Consider the following 19,240-nt stretch of genomic DNA (forward strand, 5'->3'; position numbering starts at 1 on the left):
CAGATAAAAATGTGAACTTTCTGTAAAATCTGCCATTTGCACTAACTTGGGAGAAGTTTTCATAAACCTGGTCATTATTGCTCTAATGACATTGTAAAGTATTGCTTATGAATACGCTTGTGATGAAAATTACCAATGGATGGTTGAAATTTGCATGAATTAATAAGACCAATAACCCTACAAAATTTAAACAATTATTGTGTTTGACTTTATGAATGCTCTATAGGAAAAGGTTATGCATTGTTTAGACCAGTGATTCCCAACCTTTTTTTGCCAACGGCACACCTTGGAACACATGAAAACATAGCGGCAAACCTGGCTAAATATATATATATGAAAAATATTTGAAATTTGCAAAATAAAAACATGGCAAGTGAGACGGCATACAACCGTAAACAGAGAGTAGTCATAGAAAAATAGAATGACTCAAACTAAATAAAGAAAAACTCAGCTATGAACTTATCAGTAGACACCAGCGAATACTCAATTGGGATCATGTGGTTTTTCGTATTATCTTGGTCGCGAGATCTTCCTAAGTGTGCCCCGGAATTTGGAACGGCACACTAAGATAATATGAAAAACCACATGATCCCAATTGAGTAATCACTGGTTTAGACGAAGGGTTCGAATTTGAAAAATTTCTGATAATTTCTTATAGTTAATGCAGTTGATTGCCCTTGTTGACGTTGTTAACATGACAAAGACTTTTTTTATTATCCAAAGATTCACAATGCGATTTGTGGACCCCATCAGGCGGCTTAGCTGATATGAGAATATGTTTTATTTTTTGCCTGTTGGAAACTTAAAAATATTTATTGCTTTATTCAGTTGGTCCATAATGAAACAAATACAATCAAAGACTTGCATTTAATAACAATAAACAAATGCAATCAATGAATTATGTTAATAAACCAAAAAAAACCTCATTTACAAATTGATTAATGATGTTTTAATGGGAACAATTGCGTTAATAAAACAATAACCTCATATACAAATCGATTAATGATATATTTTAAAGGGAACAACAGGCGATGTTAGATTATCTTGTATAAGTCATTATACATTAGTCAATTACAGTCTATTTTGCGAATTGAGAAGAAATCCTTTTAATAAGGTGAGTTCCGTTGAAAGGTTATTTTTTGAAAATCTATTATTAAATTATACCGACCTGTGCAGAGAAGGTTACGTCGTACATAGTATATACACATCGATATTAACAACCATTGAGGGCCACGGTGGCTCAGTGAGTAAGACTAAAGCAAAATAGATATATTTCTAATGATATATCAACCGAAAATATGCTTTTGTTAAATGTATGTACATGTATATGTATGTATGGGTGCTTGTCCATGTGTGTATATATTTATTTGTAAAAGTAAATACCTTTTGGGATTATCCTTGTAGAATGAAAATGAATTTTGTATTTTGTATATTTCATGAATAAATAGATCTACAAGAAACAAAAAGGCGTTGGATCGCAAGCCTGCAGGTCCCGTGCTCGATCCCTGCGTTGGCCGAAAAAGTTCATCGGGTATTTCCGGCGTCGACCCTCCATGTTAATGGTGCAGGAGAAAGGGCCCGGCAATTGACAACGTATAGTCGTTCGGATGGGACGGAAAACCGTGCACAATTTCCCTTATGGCACACTGTATGGCGTATGTCCGTCTTCATTAGCCCAGTCTGACCAGAACAGTAGGATGTTAAACCCCATTTCATTTCATTTCATTAACAACCATTACCTTCGGTTAACGTTTTTGAAGCTTTGTCGTTTTGTGAGTTGTCTCCCATGGGCAGGGTAGTGGACGATCACGGTCAATCCCCGTGACACGTCCAGATCTGTTTATGTATGGTACAGTTCTTCTTCACTTCCATTTCAAAGACTAGGGATTTCAGAGACTTATCTTACGGTTATCTTTTGAGACGTTGCCGTAGTTCGGATTCTTAAATCTGTCTCTCTGATAAATTCAGAAAATGAAATGAAATGGAGTTAACATCCTGCCTATCTGTACTAATTGGGCTAATGAAGACGGACATATAGACTATGTATTTTGCGTTATTGGAAAGTTTACCCGGATAGCGTCGCTACGACCTACTAAATTAAATAGCCGGACGATAATTAAAATGAAATTATTGAAGACGGAGTATGCTGTGCCTTGTGCTGCGTCATTTCGAATTGTCAAGGGTTATTTTATACCGAAAATGTGCACGGGGCCTCGGATATTTATTTGTTCAATCCGGTTTTGCTAAGATCCCTACGCCACGCGAATTATTGAAATTAACGTATATTACTTCCGTTTCTCCGTTTAAATTATCTTGAATGGCAAAGTTATTTCAATACAAATTTTCACTATTATATTCGTCAGTATCTAATACTTCTAAATATACCTTACAACAGAAACAGGTGATAGCTTTTCTTAATCCAAACGCCGATGATCTGCTTGCTGTCTTTGAAAGTTTGATTGTGTTGGCATTTTGGCGGGAACAAATGGTAGGTGTGTTTCTTCCATCGTCAGCTAATTTTGGTGAAGGATCCAGTGATGTCATACTGAAAATAATTGAAGACATGCGGTATGTTGTGTAAAAATAATTACCATGTCTGTATTGGGTTTTGATTTCCACGAATCGCCTCCAATCTCAACTTATAGATAATACAATCAGCGCCTTTTAAAGTCCCAATATGCCACTGTAGCCGCGGTGGCTCACTAACCTGGAGGTCGAGAAAGTGTGGTTTCGCATTATCAGTGGTGCAGGGCGATGGGATGGGGGGGGGGCATTTTCTAGTCGTTCGGATGGCGCGTAACTGTAACAATATTATGGCCTCGACCTAACATTGGTTTCAAATTCATAAACAGGGTTTATTAGATAGGACAGTAGGTAATGCTACGGAAATAGATGGTATATTTATATATTCAAATGACCTATCGGTTATAAAAATACAGAGACTGGCTAGTATTGCCTTTTTCATTTTGGTTATCAAAGACACACCATATACATGTCCATTTCAATGTTGAGAAATTAATACTTTAGTCAGTCTCTGGCGTAACACAATTATGGGCGTTCGCATCTTTTAAAGAGAGAGCGGGCTGTGATTCATGAGGGCTCGCTCAGACTGGCATACCAGCTATATCAAAGCCAGAAAGTCAGTTACTAATTTTGAGAGCGGGTAGATTTGTGACTAACAATTTGCCTTAATCTAAAGATTAAAGTTCCACCAACGAACTAGAACTGAAGTGGTCTGTTGTATTTGTTCACGAGAGAAAAGCACAATGTTAGAAGTCAAAGACGAAATCTCAATTTAATAACTGGCGATCCAGTAATACTATAAAACCCACGGTGACTTACAGGTAAAAGAACCACCCGTGGCACAATGTTTGACCCATGTCTATCTTCATTAGCCGAGTCGGTGCAGAAAAGTATGATGTCAAATCCCATTTCATTTCATTTCCAACATGCCAAAATACAGATAAAAGGCCATACACAATCAAAAGCATTTACAATTATTCGAAATTTCGAATCAAACCAGTGTAACTTAAAGAAGCTAAATCGCCATTCTTTGGCACCTAGAAATGGACACAAATTGGTCGCAACGCATATAATAATGTATTATGAATGTATTTAAACTGATATACATTCAATCGTTTTTGATTTTACTTCCATTTCTAATCCGTTATGTTCGGCGAAACACGCAAAGAGTCCAAATTGAATGGCATTGTTTGGTGTCTTGTTATACTAATCTACACCGGCAGTATTCGCCTGTGGAGTATGTTTAGCATCGTTCATGGAGTCGCCTCATTACAAATGGCATTCTGGCCCGCGATTCTTAAATATTGGATATTAAAATCTCATCTTTTCATGGTAAGATAACAACATCAATGTTGATTTAATTTGACCAATAAGTAGCGTTTGCAATGTCGAGGACTGTGGATGATATTGAGTTAAAGACTTGCCTCTTTTAAAGATTTACAGTAGTTTATTTATTTCATACCTTTTTGTGTCCTAGCCATATAATTTTGCTACCTTTGCCATACAAGCCTTGACATTTAACAAAGAATCAACTCGTAACATAAAAATAACAGTCCTTTCATTAAAATAGTACTTTATTTTAATTTTGAGATATTTGAAAGGTCCAAAACCCGGCTTATCTCCGATTACTTATGGCTTGGTATTTGTATTTGCTTGCTGGCTGATATATTTGTCAATTTGTTACTGATTTTTTTTATATTTTGATGTAGGACAAATTTCAACTTTTCAAATGTATTTCCGAACAAACTGTCATCTAGAGCCATACGATGTACTTTAACAAAATATCGATGGACGATGAGAGAGTTTAATCAGTAATGAGTAATCAGTCCATTAAGAATGAAATGTACTCCGCTCTAAAGCCCCTGTGTCAGCATTTACGATCAGATTATTGCAAAATATATTAAAGTCAGTAAGACATTGAAATATATCTCTCGCTGGACTGACTAATGTATAAATATATTGTCTATTTCCAGCATTACCACACTACAAGTATATCCTGCATGGTTATATTATATATATCATAATTCAAATCGTACAAAGTATGATTTATCATCTTTACGATCAGGTAATTAAACAAATATATGTATTTGATATGAACTAAATCTATCGTGTGCGGATCTCTGTGTGAACTAAATCAATCGTGTGCGGCTCTTTGTATGAACTGTATTTATCGTATGCGGCTCTTTGTATGAACTGTATCTATCATATGCGGCTCTTTGTATGAACTGTATCTATTATATGCGGCTCTTTGTATGAACTGTATCTATTATATGCGGCACTTTGTATGAACTGTATCTATCATATGCCTCCCTTTGTATGAACTGTATCTATTATATGCGGCTCTTTGTATGAACTGTATCTATCACATGCGGCTCTTTTTACGAAATGTATCTACCGTATGCGGCTCTTTGTATGAACTGTATCTATCATATGCGGCCCTTTGTATGAATTGTATCTATCATATGCTGCTCTTTGAATGAACTGTATCTATCATATGCGGTTCTTTGTATGAACTGTATCTATTATATGCGACTCTTTGTATGAACTGGGGATCACGGTGGCTAAGTGGGTAAGACGCTAGCATTGGCCGAGAAAGTTCATCCAGATTTTCCGGCGTGGTTTCCCCTTGTCAGTGATGCAGGACAGAGGGCCTGGCAAGGACAGCTATCTAGTCGTTCGGATGGGACGAAAAACCGAGGTCCCGTGTACACATTGGCGTGCACGTAAAAGATCCCTTGGCAGTTGGAATTCGATATAACAGTAGGCCATAGTGCCGCTGCCCGGGCAAAATTTCCCTCATAGCACACCGTATGGCGTATGCCCGTCTTCATTAGCCCAGTTTAGGAGCAGAACAGTAGGACGTTAAACTCCATTTCATTTCATTTCTTTGTATGAACTGTATCTATCGTATGCGGCTCATTTTACGAACTGTATATATGCGGCGGATCTTTGTATGAACTGTATCTATCGTATGTGGCTCTTTGTATGAACTGTATCTTTCATATGTGGCTGTACTGTACTGTATCTATTGTATGTGGCTCTTTAAATTTGTATCAACTGTATCTATTATATGCGGTTCTTTGTATGAACTGTATATATGCGGCGACTCTTTGTATGAACTGTATCTATCGTATGCGGCTGTTTGTATGAACTGTATCTATCATATGCGGCTCTTTCTATGAACTGCATATATCGTATCTACCATATGCGGCTCTTTGTTTGAACTGCATATATCGTATGCAGCTCTTTGTACGAACTGTATATATGCGGCGGCTCTTTGTTTAAAATGTATCTATCGTATGCGGCTCTTTGTATGAACTGTATCTATCTTATGCTGCTCTTTGTATGAACTGTACCTATAATATGCCGCCCTTTGTATGAACTGTATCTATCATTTGCTGTTCTTTGTATGAACTGTATCTATCGTAGGCGGCTCTTTGTGTTATATGATACGCCCACATTTGTGGACCAAGCCTCAGCCTATTCATGTACGATGTACATACAACTTGTTCCTTAGACATTTTCACATGGACTGAGTACGATTTTTCATATGACGTTACGATTTCAAGACGTCCGCAATGACGTCATAATTGGTTCCTGGTTCACAGTACGACAATAGGCCGTCTTGTAATATAAAATGGGGTTTTATATTTGTAGCACATATAAATGTATAAATACTCTTTGTATGATGTCTAATACTTCTTAAAAAAAAATTAGCATTTAGTGATGTTTGTGTAATGTTATCATATAATGTCTTCTGTATATAATGAAAAATGGATATAAAACTAAAATTCTTTTTTTAAAAAAATAAAATGTATTAATTGGGTACAATTGTCATGTATACTACTCTGTGTATAACATGTGCCACAGTGTTCTCTTTGTGTAACATTAACATTTTGTGATTATCATGTTTCCTGTAATTCTCTTTGTATGCATTGTCCTTAGTACGAATCTATAAAATAATGCCTTTTGTATCTATCACAAACTATATTGGTTACAGACAAATATAAATGAATAAGCCTACCATAATATATAATATGAGGTAATTTATAAATCTTTTTAAATATTTTTTTCTATTTGCACTAGGTATGATAGCATCACAAACTGTTAGTATTGAAATGAAACAATGGTTTGGTAAGAATCACGCAGAATATATTGTAAGTAGTGCCAGTCTATACATTTGAACCACTGCCACATACTCGAATTGTTTTGGGGTTTCTAAAGCGTAGTCGCAATTTACTACAACGTTTATATTTTGGCTTAGGTGGCTAAACGATTTAATGCGTACTCTTTAGATCTCAAGGTCTGTCATTGAGTCAAGTGGTGTGGTTTCGATTCCCCACTTGAACGTGAAAAGGAGTAAGGTTGTCTTTCCAGACTCGTAGATTTTCTCGGGGTCCGTCGGTTTCCTCCCACTGATAAAGTTGAACCATATGTTAGTCCCGAAATGACATAGTTTGTGTCGAATGGATGTTTAACCCCACTTATCTCTTTTATTGACAGAGCGCTTATGGTCTTACTGAATTTTTAGCTGGTTTAGTAACGTCCCCTGCATTTTCTACTTTTGATAAGTTCCTGCGGACATCAGGGTATCCGGTATCCCACATAGAGGTCAGTATAAATATTATGAACTTGCATTGGATAAAACACAAATTACAAAATGTCAGTATGTTTGCTTTATGCTATTAAAATGGGTTCGTCCGTCGGCCTGTCTGATGATGAGCATTTTGTACTATAACTTAATGCTTTGGGTCAAGATACCTTTGAGGGACTTGTGAATTCGATACCTTGACTAATTTCGATAATGAGCATTTTCTACCAAGTTAAGGCGGAGTGATAAGCAAAGTTTGATAACTTTGGCGAAACTTGGTGTATATGGTTACAGCATATCAATACCCTGATGATGTACATATTCGGCAATAAGTCTTCTTCTAATTGAGGTAGAATCGTGAAACTTGGTACGAAAGTTGATTTGGTGAAATGCCTTGACTGAGTGCGTTGACTAACAATTTCCACTAATGCTAAACAAGCAACTTGATTGACCGATGCTTTTGGACACGATAACTTTCATCCCAATTGAACGTGACCGACGAAACTTGGTGTATATGGGTAGCTTCACTACATCACAACCTTGACTAATATGAATATGAATATTTCCTGCTTAGGCTAAGCATAGATAAGCAGTTCAGATGTTCGATGATTTATATAAGATAAATGTACAATTATTGATATGCAGCATCTATTTCGGGATGGTGGCTGGGGTGGGGATTATCAGCCTCACATTTGGCTTAAGTTTAGGTTTAATACCATAATTCTATAGAAAAAGGCCCAAATTTGTGTGCATTTGTACAATATTTCCTAACATGCCATCTTCACTCTTTTTATTAAAATATTTTCTAATATAATTACGAGGAATTTATGGTCTCTTTCTAACTTGTGTTTGCATTTTTTCTTTTACAAAAGTGTAAGTTGGTGGATGATACTGGTAGTATTGTTCCAGTTGAGAGTATAGGTGAAATTCTATTAAAAGGGTGGTCCATGACCATTGGATATTTTAACGTTGATGGAGAACCTACGCCTGTAGCAGATTCTGGTGGTTGGTTTCACACAGGGTAAAACAAATGATATTTACAAATTCTTTTTTTCTGTATTTAATTTCAGTTAATCTGAAAGTTGATATAATTGGTGGTAAATAGAAATATTTTCAACATACAAAGACTACACTAAATGATTGAAATATTCATATAGGTCAGCCGTCGTCCATTCATCCCTGTACTGTATGAACAAAGACTAGTAATCAGTTCGCCTATTTAAAGCATTTGCCTCCACATCCCCTCCTTTTTCATGTCAATATTTGGTCTAAAAATCGAGGAAGAATGGTAGAAATTACATTTTCCATCAGCATTTGGTGAATATTGAGGCGGAAGGATAAGGAGGTAAACAAACTGACTCCACTGCCTATATATGCTTTAACATGGGCTATTTATCCATTTAAAGATCGAGATCATCGGGATGTTAATAAACAAACTTTTATAGGACAATATAACTTCTATGAGTCCATATACAAAATCTACATAGTTCAAAATGTGATTGTGGTTTTGTCAGGGATGTAGGTACCATGGATGAAACTGGTCATGTAGTTATAATCGGAAGAAAAGCAGATGGTATCAGATTTAAACATTTTGGGGATGTCGTCTATCCACAAGTAATAGAAAATATTGCACACCAACACCCAGCTGTGAATGACGCTGTTGTAAGTAGGGGTCTATGTGTTGATCATGAAAACCAGGCTATTGGAGAAGTGCATACCCCATTTCAAGACGATTGTATGGTGCAGGATGTTTCTATCCATAGAATTGCAAACAATTTTAACATCAAAACAATTTACATGGTCTTGATGACTATATATTACTAATAAAATTCCCCTCAAAGCACACTGCATAAGTTGTGCTGAAAAACTTGGACGTTAAGTCAATATTTCAAACCAATTCGCTAATTAAACCCCGTCAGTGCTACATTTTATAGACTAGAGATGTAACTGTAGACCATTTTAACAGACAAACGATGACCATACCCCCAGCTGGATTGCCGCTTCCTGCAGCAGGTACTGAACTCCGATGCGTCACCGTACCCCCCACCCACGCCAATCCACACACGCACTTTCTCTCCATCACACACATTTTCCGCGAACGCCCTACTACGCCACTGTTCAAGTGGGCATGAGTATTAAAACCACGGGAAGCATAATTCGACAGAGTAGAGAATGGTCCTACAAGCAACGATGCAGGAGCTTATCCATTGTGCATAGATTTCACTCCGTTGTTGTTGATGGTGATTCTTCATAATCATAATTGTATTATGTATATTACTTTACTAGGTTGTTGGAATAGCTTCTGATTTTGAAGGAGATATTATTTGTTTATGCGTGAGGTAAGTACTCTTCACAATTTAACTATTTCATTCTTCGGCTGTTAACGAAAAGGTAAACAACACAATTTAAAACATTAGTCGAATTAGTCCAATAACGATTCTTGTAACCAACATTATCAATGTCAGTGTGTACAAATAGCGTATCAAAATTCAGTGAATTTTTAAGGGTTTTCAAAATTGATCAAGATAACAGCAAATGAAAATTCCATCATTTGTATTACGGTATTTTATTCTCATTTTAATTAACATTTTAAATACCTGCAGTTTAAAACAAGATGAAGGACAAGTTTCGGGTGAAGAATTGCTGTCGTTCTGTGATGAACAGGTAAATGAACATTTACAATTTAGTTATTTTATTTATAATGTAATTCAACATAGAGGACATTAATTATTGGATTTCATTCTTCACTATTAGGCTGATTTGCTACATTATTTGACTATTACCAGTAAAGATGTTTTAACGGACTTCCTTTGTACTGGACACACACCTTTTAATACTTTTGAAAGTCTTTCTAAAAGTACGTGACGGATTTTAAAGTACTTTACGCGGGGTATTTCACTTCTGATTTGAGGCTACACGGTAGAATAAAAATAATAATTTTGTGCTGTGTAAACTTGGTTGATTCCAAAATACATACTATGACGCAATGGAGCACACCATTGATTTGACCTACATGATTGCAGTCTGGTTAATTACCGGCAAAAGAAAATCAACGACACCCCTCGGTGGTCATAACAACTTTACTTTTAAGTGAAAGATAGACGCAATAGCCTAAATCAAGTCAGTAACGAGCACAAAACCCCAAGCAACACCATAATAAAGACCCTGGGTGGCTGCCTGTGAGATCATTATTCTCAACGTAAAAGAACAGAGTTGGAATTAGGAATACGACGTAGCGCCGCTGTCTTGGCAAAAGTTATCTAATAATACACTTCATGGCGAATGGCCGTCTTCTCATGAAGAACAGTATGACGTTAAACCCCATTTCATTTTATTTCATTTCGAAATAATAGTGGGCTGTAGCGCCACTGTCATGGCAAAAGTGCCATAAATCCACTTAATCTGTGTAGAACAGTTAAGCCCCATTTAACTGTATTTCATTTGTTCATCAACCCATAGTTTAAATATCTATAATGTCATTCATGCGAATCTTACACATTATGGTGTTTTTTTTATCTATGATTACCGGTGATAGGGATTCTGATAATTACGTGAATTTTGGGCTATTTTCAATATGATATACGAATAATAAAATTAATTTTCTTGATGGAAGAATGATAAAGCTTATTTATTTTCAGTTGACCGAAAGAAATTGTCCCGATTACTGCCTTGTGTTTGACAACCTGGCAAAAGTTGGTTCCCGGAGAAAGGTAGAAATCATTTCATTTCGGATAAATTTCCCTACATGTACTGACAATGTCGGTCAGTTGAAATGAAGATTATAAAATGACTGCAACAGGATTCCCTTTCTTTGTACCCCCAGTGGTATCGTTCCGTTCTGCTCCACTAATCCAAATTACCTGCCCTTGATGATTTTGATTCCACGAACCAATCAAAAACAGTTTACATACCAGTCTTAGCTTTATTTTTTACGTTCATCGCAATACAGCAGGCTGTTCGATCCATTATGAGAAGATCTGCAAAATTGATGTCAAAGAAGTGACATGCACACAAAATAATGTCATAAATTTTTTGATAAAGTTTGACACAACAATTCGACGATCTTAGTTACAATAAAAAATGCCAGATACTTCCTTTCGCCCACTCGCGAATTTATTGATTGGTCGATAAAAAAAGCACAAGGGCGGATAATTTGACTGTGTGTCTCCCCCCGTGAATGGGCCCAGGGGTTATTTGAGTAGAAGGGAACGATACCACTGGGGATACCGAGGATGCGGGCGTCCATAATTTGATACGAACGAGAAACTGGATAGTTGTGTAATTGACATTGCCTTTGATCGTTAAGATCAATACCAAAGCCACACTTACATGAAGCAAATAAGAAATTAGTTCGCGTCAAAATGATTTGGTTCAGTGACACAACGAAAAATCCCATCCCAATCCAATACGTTCATTTTTTAAAATGGTTAAGCCCCCCTTTGATAGTTTATTTTACTTTATATGATAATGGAACCGCAGTGGCCCAATGTAGAAGTCACTAGCTCATTAACCAGAAAAGTCCGGGGTTTGATCCCAGTGTTCAGCTGTGCAGGGCGGGGGGGGGGGGGGGGGTATTGTAAGGACAGTGTCTAGTAGGTTTGGGTACGACGAAAGACTTAGGCCTGTGTACACATTGGCACGTAAAATAACCCTTGAAAGTTGGAATCCGAAATAAGAGTCCGTCGTAGCACCGCTTTCCGGCAAAATTTCCCTCATTATACCCTGAATGGCGTGTGCCAGTCTAGTAGGCGCAGAAATGTCGGAATTAAACCCCATTTCATTTTATACATTAATAAATAATGAATTCGAAATAAAGAGTACGCCGTAGCGCCCTAGACCAGAGGAAATGAACTCCATAGCACATTGTATAGCGTCAGTCTGTCTTTATTTGCCCAACCGGTGGAGAAAGGTGGGTCGTAAAACCTCATTTCATTTAACCTATATGATAAACTATTGAGACAGCAGTCATGTCTTCGAGTCATTTTCTTTTTAATTTGACATTTTAGATATCTAGAGCACTTGTTTTAGAAACGGCTAAAGAGCGTCTACAAAACATGGAGGAACATAAAAGAGATAGACTGTGATATATTAGACTCCACTGATTGTCAAGAAGATTGTTGTGTTGTTTTAATACGGATAGTAGATTTGAACAAGTAGTTATGCAGTCTCTAAATAGTGCACAGTAGGCCAATAATATTATTATATGACAGGTTGTCTACATTCAGACAACTTTCATACATTGCCAACAATGATTAATTTTAATATTGATTTTAGATAATGCAAAAATATTTGTCTGCATTCAATGATCTATCATTTCATTAAGGTCATGCCTAGGTCAAATGTAGAGCCTTAAATTTAAGTTTACATTTTTCAAGATAAGGAAAACAAGATAAAACATAGTTATAAAATTTTAAACTGTTATTTTATGATCTTGAATAAAAAATAAATTTTATGATCTTGAATAAAAAATAAATTTTATGATCTTGAATAAAAAAATAAAAATTTAAGCCTAAAAACAAAATTTAAAAAATGCACAATTTTTTAAGGAAACTTGGGCAACATTGAGCATGTTAAACAACAGATAACACCTTTGTTAAAGAAATCAGTGACGTAAGCCAGTGCGAAACTAACTATGTATTGTCATGAAGCTGTCTCTGATAAATGAATAAAACACTGAATAAAGTGTTAGTTAATAGTTCGGTAGATCAAGGGTGAGTAACACTGTCCTCTTATTTAACTATTCAATCAATCCTTCATAACATATCAAATTTTTCTGCTGTACTTGTCTAGGGATACAGGTGTGCTACAGTGTATAGGTTATTATTATCTTCTGTCTTCGTGATTGTGGGTGAACACAGGGGAACAAATTACTTTAAATTTTGTAAAATTGTTTTGTGCTTTATCAAACGGCATAATTGATATTTAACTTTTCGCATCAGTTAAATGGCGTTTCTTTGATGATTGTAATTATGAAATTGGTGTAAACAATGGCCTTCGTCTAATTATGGTATATTCTTCCTGTTTATGTCTCCGCCTTTCTACCCACTCATTCATCTCAACAAAATTAATATTGTTACAGGCAAGACCATTGTTTGTCTTTAATATATTTTTTATCAGTAACCCGTCTCCTCCCAAGCCCCACCTTGAAATACGGTTTTCTAGTCACCAACTAACATTATGACCTAGTGTTAATTTGATCAGTAACTTTGAGGGACATCTTCAGACAAACTAAATCTCATATTTAATACTAATATTTAGTGCTTATATTTACATACTTTTCGAGTATGTTTTTGTCGACGGAAAGCTGTCATTCAAAGGCATGTTGTCTTTTTCAGTTTTCACATGGATTCTATATGACATTGAACACTTGTCTTTATACATGCCTAATGTAATTCACGGTTCGTTTCAAAGAGAAATCACAGAATTATTTATCCATCAATTAGTCCCTTTTTTAATCATCTATTGATTTTAAGTAAAATTCCAGATTCAAAAACTCGACAAACCAGCGGCTGCCAGGCAGGATACGCCCACATTTTCGAGAGATGGATAGAGAACAAGCTAAAAAGAAAGTGATTTTTCCTACAATCAAGGGCCATAATTCAGGAAATTATAATTCGATATGTGCAGATATCGAAAAAAAAGACATCTTTGGGTTATAAACTTACATTTCAAGTTTCAACAAAATCGGATAAAAATTGTGAGAAATTTTATGACCTCTATAGGGTCCACAATCTAAAAACGTGATTTTTCGTACAATCAGGGGCCATAATTCAGGAAGTTACGGTTTGATATGCGCGAATATTGAAAGGAACCGAGATCTTTGGGTTATAAACTTACATTTCAAGTTTCATCAAAATCGGATCAACATTGTGACCTCTAGAGTGTCCACAAGCTAAAAACGCGATTTTTTGTACAATCAGGGGCCATAATCCATGAAGTTATGGTCCGATACATGCCAATATCGAAAGGAACCGAGATCTTAGGAAGATAAAGCTATATTTCAAGTTTCGTTGAAATCGGATAAAAAATGTGACCTGTAGAGTGTCCACAAACAAATTGTGGACGGACGGACAAACAGGGGCGACGACAATATACGTCCACATGAAAATGTGGGCGTATATAAATTCATAAGCATACAATGATAAAAGATTTCTGTAAATAATAATAAAAATGTTCAGCACATATTTCGACGAACAAAAGTGATAAGAAATTACAATAACAAATTTTAAGAAATAAATGTAATCAATTTATATACATTCATATTATTCAATATGTGCTTTTCGACTCATTTTCTTCCATTTTAGATTCCAAAGAGTAGAGATTTATCTCCTTTAACATCGGCTTCTGGTATTAAAATAATATAGCCCTATTAACATGCTACATAAAAACCGTATTCCGAATCCGGATTTAGAGTTCCATTGGTATAAATTAGTATGCAATGTTTTAGATTGATTTCATAGTTGAACATGCCACACCCATCTGAATGACTACATCGTCGAGCGCATTCTATTGGACCTTCTACCACAGCCATAGCTTTCACAAAATTGCTCACCATCCGTACACCACGGCTTTCGCAGTACATTGTATCTAAAAATAATATATTAAGAAAATTTGTTAATTTATTTTGCTTTCGAAATGCAGACTCGGTTTATTTTAGTTCCGGTAAAATTTGTTACCTCAGAAGCACTACCATCCCATGACCTTTGAATTCCGAAATGAACACGTTTTAGTATAAAACACCCTAGATCGCAAATCCTTGAATGTTTATAAAGGAATTCAAACCGAACACTGGTATTGCACATGTGACCTAAATGACAGCAAAGTTCAGATCTGATATTGGATATTTTTGTTGTAATTTTAAGAAAGTTGTCTTGATTAAAACTAAACTATAAGTTTTTGGTAGTATTCTCGCATGAACAGCACCCACATAATATGCAGCAATATAATATCTATCAAGCTTTGCCCAGTAAAACAATATTATTAGTCAGCATTTATCTCAAAACTTCCCACTAGAGAGGTGCATTGTTGGTATAAGTTATATTTTCTACAGGCAACGCTACTGCTGGTCACGTACAACCGGAGAATCAAAACCACGCCAGTTAACTTAATGACAGACTTTATGATACAGCGCGCGCGTGCTAACCATTCGGCTGTGCACCCCACTCCTGTGATGTTTGAAAACCATTTAGTTGACATTAACGAAAGAAAAAGTACTTACGATTCGGCAATTCTTCACCATAAACTTTAACATCACACAAACCCAATGGTGCATCTTTATTCAATTTGGCAATCTCTAGATATCGACCTGCCACAATGTTATTGCAGGTTACAGTATCTGTTCCACTAGTAAATCTTCCTTCGTACCAGAGACATAATTCGTGATCCGTTTGGTTTAAGATAGGACTGCTTAAGTACGTTTTAATAGTGAAGTTCTTTAAACGACCAGCTGAAAATGTAACCAAGATAAATAATATGTCTAATGAACATGACTATGCGCTCTCTATACAGATGGGACGAAAAACCTAAGTACTGTGACCTGTTGGCGTGCACGTAAGATATTTGGGAATTCGAAATACGAGTAGACGTAGCGCCACTGTACGAGCAAAATTCCCCTCATAGCAACCTACATGACGTCATTCCGAAACGTAGGACGGAAAACCAATATCCCGTATACACGTAAAATAATCCTTGGCAATTTTAATTCAATTGCTGTCTGGACAGAATGCCCCTTATAGCATATTGTATTACGTATGTACATATTCGTTAGCCCAGTTGGTGCAGAAAAGTAGAATGCATAACCTCACTGCATTCATTCATTCAAGTATTAGAATGATTTACTTTGCGAAGAATAGTCCCCGTAAGGCCTACCACCAAGGTACAACTATACTTTGCGGATGTCAATTAGACTGAGGCCCCGCCACCCCGAAACTACAATAAATAAAACTAACAGTTGTAAATAAATTCAGCAACGAAATTCCACAGAAATGAAACAATATTTGTGGTACTTACGGAAGTCAAGATTATTACTTATGATAACGGAGGCGACATTAACTGTCTTTCCAAAGTCAACGTACCACCATCTTGTATTATTGTCATTAAATCTGGTCCGACTACAAGTGGTAATGTTGCCATCTACTGCATAACCAGCTAAACTAACATCGGCCGCATACGATTCCTTACAGGTTTTATTAAAAGCATAATCAATTCCTGAAACAAAAACCCTGATAAGTATATTGAAGTTATATCTTTGATAAAAGAGTTTCTCAACCCCAGAATCGTTTAAGCGCCAGGGAGCCGCTGTGGCTTAGTGAGCAAGGCGTTGTATCGCTAACCTGGTGGTCCTAAGTTCGAAAGTTGGTAGAAGTAGAACACACAATGTTTCTCAATCAGTGCTATAGCACAGAATCGCCAAACTTTCGTAAGGGATCTACCACTAGCCACTCATACAATAACACAGGATACTGAAAACATTTTAATCTAGCAACAGTTGTATGATAACGACTATAGAATTTTGCCTTTTAGTGCAGAGTTTAGATTGCGTGTTAAACAGGGGCTATGAATCTTGATACAGGGTTTCTTCTTATAATACGCCACAAATCGAGTCGCCCTCCTTGTTAAGGTAGGCAGCAATCACGTCACTGCATTTTGATCTGTTCTCAAAGTCTTGAATTAAAATGTTTGTGAATGAATCTATGACTAGCCGAACAACCACAGCAAGTTTGAAAAAGAATTTACAGCCAATCCGTGACCGAGACAATAACTCCACTTAATATCAGAATGCGGCTCTGAATTTTGAAACTTCCTTCCTATAACTGGCTGAATAAGGATATGAACAATTAAAAAATTATGACAGGGCTGATTTCCCATGTTATTTTAATAAATAAATGAATAATCCCAGGAAATAGGGAGAGGGGCATCTGAAATTGAGTGTGCACGTGGTGAACACAATACATTCCCGCAAGAAATTTTCTGTATAATTAAACGACTTATTTAATTCCAAGAATCCTGAATTTCGCTCCACTAGAAATAAAACATACATCTTTTGGAAAATATCACATTGGTATTTTCAGATGCGAAAAGGTACTGACTGAATTTGAATAAATCAAATTGTTTATAAAAACTAACAACGCACTTTTTTTTAAGATATATTTTCTATGAAAGATAAATTTGAAGAAATAGGCTATATTTACCAGGACGTGTGAAGGTAGGTCTAAAGGTAAACTGTATAAATATCAGAATATATAATATACATCCACCGTTCATATCTTTACTTCGACGAAAGAGAACAGTTTCCTGTTATATCGACTCACTAACGCGTACAACTCATCAACTGTTTCAATGGCGGTGATATAAATAACAACTGATAGCTTTTTAAACTTACTGAAAACCGCAACGCAGAGAACAAAAGTAACCAATGGGAATTGATTGGTTGAGTCCTTTGGGAAATCCTTACATGATGGTGCGATCAGGTTAACCTGACAATGGCGGTGCCATTCTTCGGATACAATATAATAAAACAACTGATGCGATAGATATCGGATGGCTGACAGTACAATAATAGTAGTACAATAATTTTAATTGGTATGTCACGGGCCTAGTAGATTATTCATATAACTGTATTCCCGTTGGAATATACAAGATTACTCAGACTGTGTATTTGGTGTTATCATGTACAATAATAAATTCTATCCGGCAGCTTCAACGAAACGAGAGAGGAGGGAGATGGGGTTTAACGTCCACACGACACAAACTAGGTCATTTTGGGACTAACATATGGTTCAATAATTTGCTGGCGCGTACGGGTCTTTAAAATATTGATAACATCTCATCGAAGGATCAACTCTGTTTTTAAGTAGATGTGCTATGGATTCGAGACTAAAATGACACGGGTTCCGCCGGGGTCGAGAGATCAGAAATGAAATGAAATGGCCTTTAACGTCCTACCATTTTGCTCCGAACTGGGCCAATAAAGACGGTCGTACGCCATCGAGTGTGCTATGAAACTTTGCCCGGAGAGCGGCACTACGGCCTACTCTTATATCGAATTCCAACTGTCAAGGAATCGTTGACGTGCACGCCAATTTGTAAACGGGACCTCAGTTTTTGTCCCATCCAACGACTAGATAGCTGTCCTTGTCAGGCCTTCCGTACTGCATCACTGACAAGGGGGTACCACGCCGGAAAATCTGGATGAACTTTCTCGACCAATGCAGGCTAGCAAGCCTGCGTCTTACCCACCGTGACCCCCGAGGCGAATCCGGGATAGCACCTGTGCGGCTTACAAGTAAGGCGTTGGTATCCGCTGTCATGATAAATGCAACACCCCTGTTTAGCACTACAAACGTGGCCATAGAAAATAAATTTGTCTCAAATGTTCGAAATATTATGTTGACAAACCATAATATCCACTCCTATTCTTTTTAAAAGTAATTGCCTTTTGATAGGCAATGGCTTTGTTCCCTTTTGTTTTGACGCATTAAGTAATGTTTCAAGAAATGTGTTGTGCATACGAAAATTTCAATTTTTAAGTCATATTTTTAAAATTTATTAAAATAAAGCCTTAAAATAGATGGTATCCATAAACAGTCCTACCTTGTTAAAGAATCACCCGATTAGATTTTATTACATACTTCGAGAAGGTATTTGTTGAGTAATAAAACCTTCTAGTAGTTTATCGAGGGCTGGCCGTCGTTACCGCACGGTACAAATAAAACCTTCTAGTAGTTTATCGAGGTTCGGGTGCTTCCGGAGTCCAAAATGGCCGCTTTATATAAATGAGAATTTTGGGGATAACTAACCCGAACCCTAACCCTAAACCTTTTTAAAAGACTGAACTTGGGTCTAATTTAGTTTTTACTTCTCTTAAAAGGGTCAGGGTTAGGGTTAGTATTCACCGAAATACTCATTTGTATAAAGCGGCCATTTTGGTATGAGTTCTGGCTTGTTCTGGAAATTGTTGCTTCTAGTGGTGATAATATTTGTACCGTGCGGTAAGGACGGCTAGCCCTCGATAAACTACTAGAAGGTTTTATTACTCAACAAATACCTTCTCGAAGTATGTAATAAAATCTAATCGGGTGAAAGAATAATCATATTAATCCTATAATTCACTATTGCCAGCTGAGA

The 19,240-nt window shown here is 36.5% G+C and overlaps 1 protein-coding gene and 1 long non-coding RNA gene across 3 annotated transcripts in view; one reads left to right on the plus strand and one right to left on the minus strand.

The window, feature by feature from the left end:
• Positions 1-12,621, plus strand: part of LOC126824279 (uncharacterized) — a 25,419-nt gene extending 12,798 nt beyond the window's left edge. For both annotated transcript variants that reach the window (XM_056101531.1, XM_056101532.1), the window contains 11 exons: positions 1,019-1,114; positions 2,396-2,568; positions 4,497-4,588; positions 6,610-6,680; positions 7,027-7,134; positions 7,987-8,135; positions 8,629-8,776; positions 9,401-9,453; positions 9,718-9,778; positions 10,753-10,824; positions 12,121-12,621. In XM_056101531.1, coding sequence (XP_055957506.1) covers positions 1,019-1,114; positions 2,396-2,568; positions 4,497-4,588; positions 6,610-6,680; positions 7,027-7,134; positions 7,987-8,135; positions 8,629-8,776; positions 9,401-9,453; positions 9,718-9,778; positions 10,753-10,824; positions 12,121-12,198 — 1,101 coding nt within the window. In that variant the 3' untranslated portion in view covers positions 12,199-12,621. The remainder of the gene's footprint in view (positions 1-1,018; positions 1,115-2,395; positions 2,569-4,496; positions 4,589-6,609; positions 6,681-7,026; positions 7,135-7,986; positions 8,136-8,628; positions 8,777-9,400; positions 9,454-9,717; positions 9,779-10,752; positions 10,825-12,120) is intronic.
• Positions 12,580-17,452, minus strand: LOC126823688 (uncharacterized). Its single transcript, XR_007681256.2, has 4 exons — positions 17,305-17,452; positions 16,124-16,321; positions 15,333-15,560; positions 12,580-14,701 (listed from the first exon to the last, which is right to left on the minus strand). It is a non-coding gene; the product is annotated as an uncharacterized LOC126823688 (long non-coding RNA).
• Positions 17,453-19,240: the final 1,788 nt, after the last annotated feature.

This window comes from Patella vulgata, chromosome 6 (assembly GCF_932274485.2).
Source record: "Patella vulgata chromosome 6, xgPatVulg1.2, whole genome shotgun sequence".
Taxonomy (NCBI): domain Eukaryota; kingdom Metazoa; phylum Mollusca; class Gastropoda; family Patellidae; genus Patella; species Patella vulgata.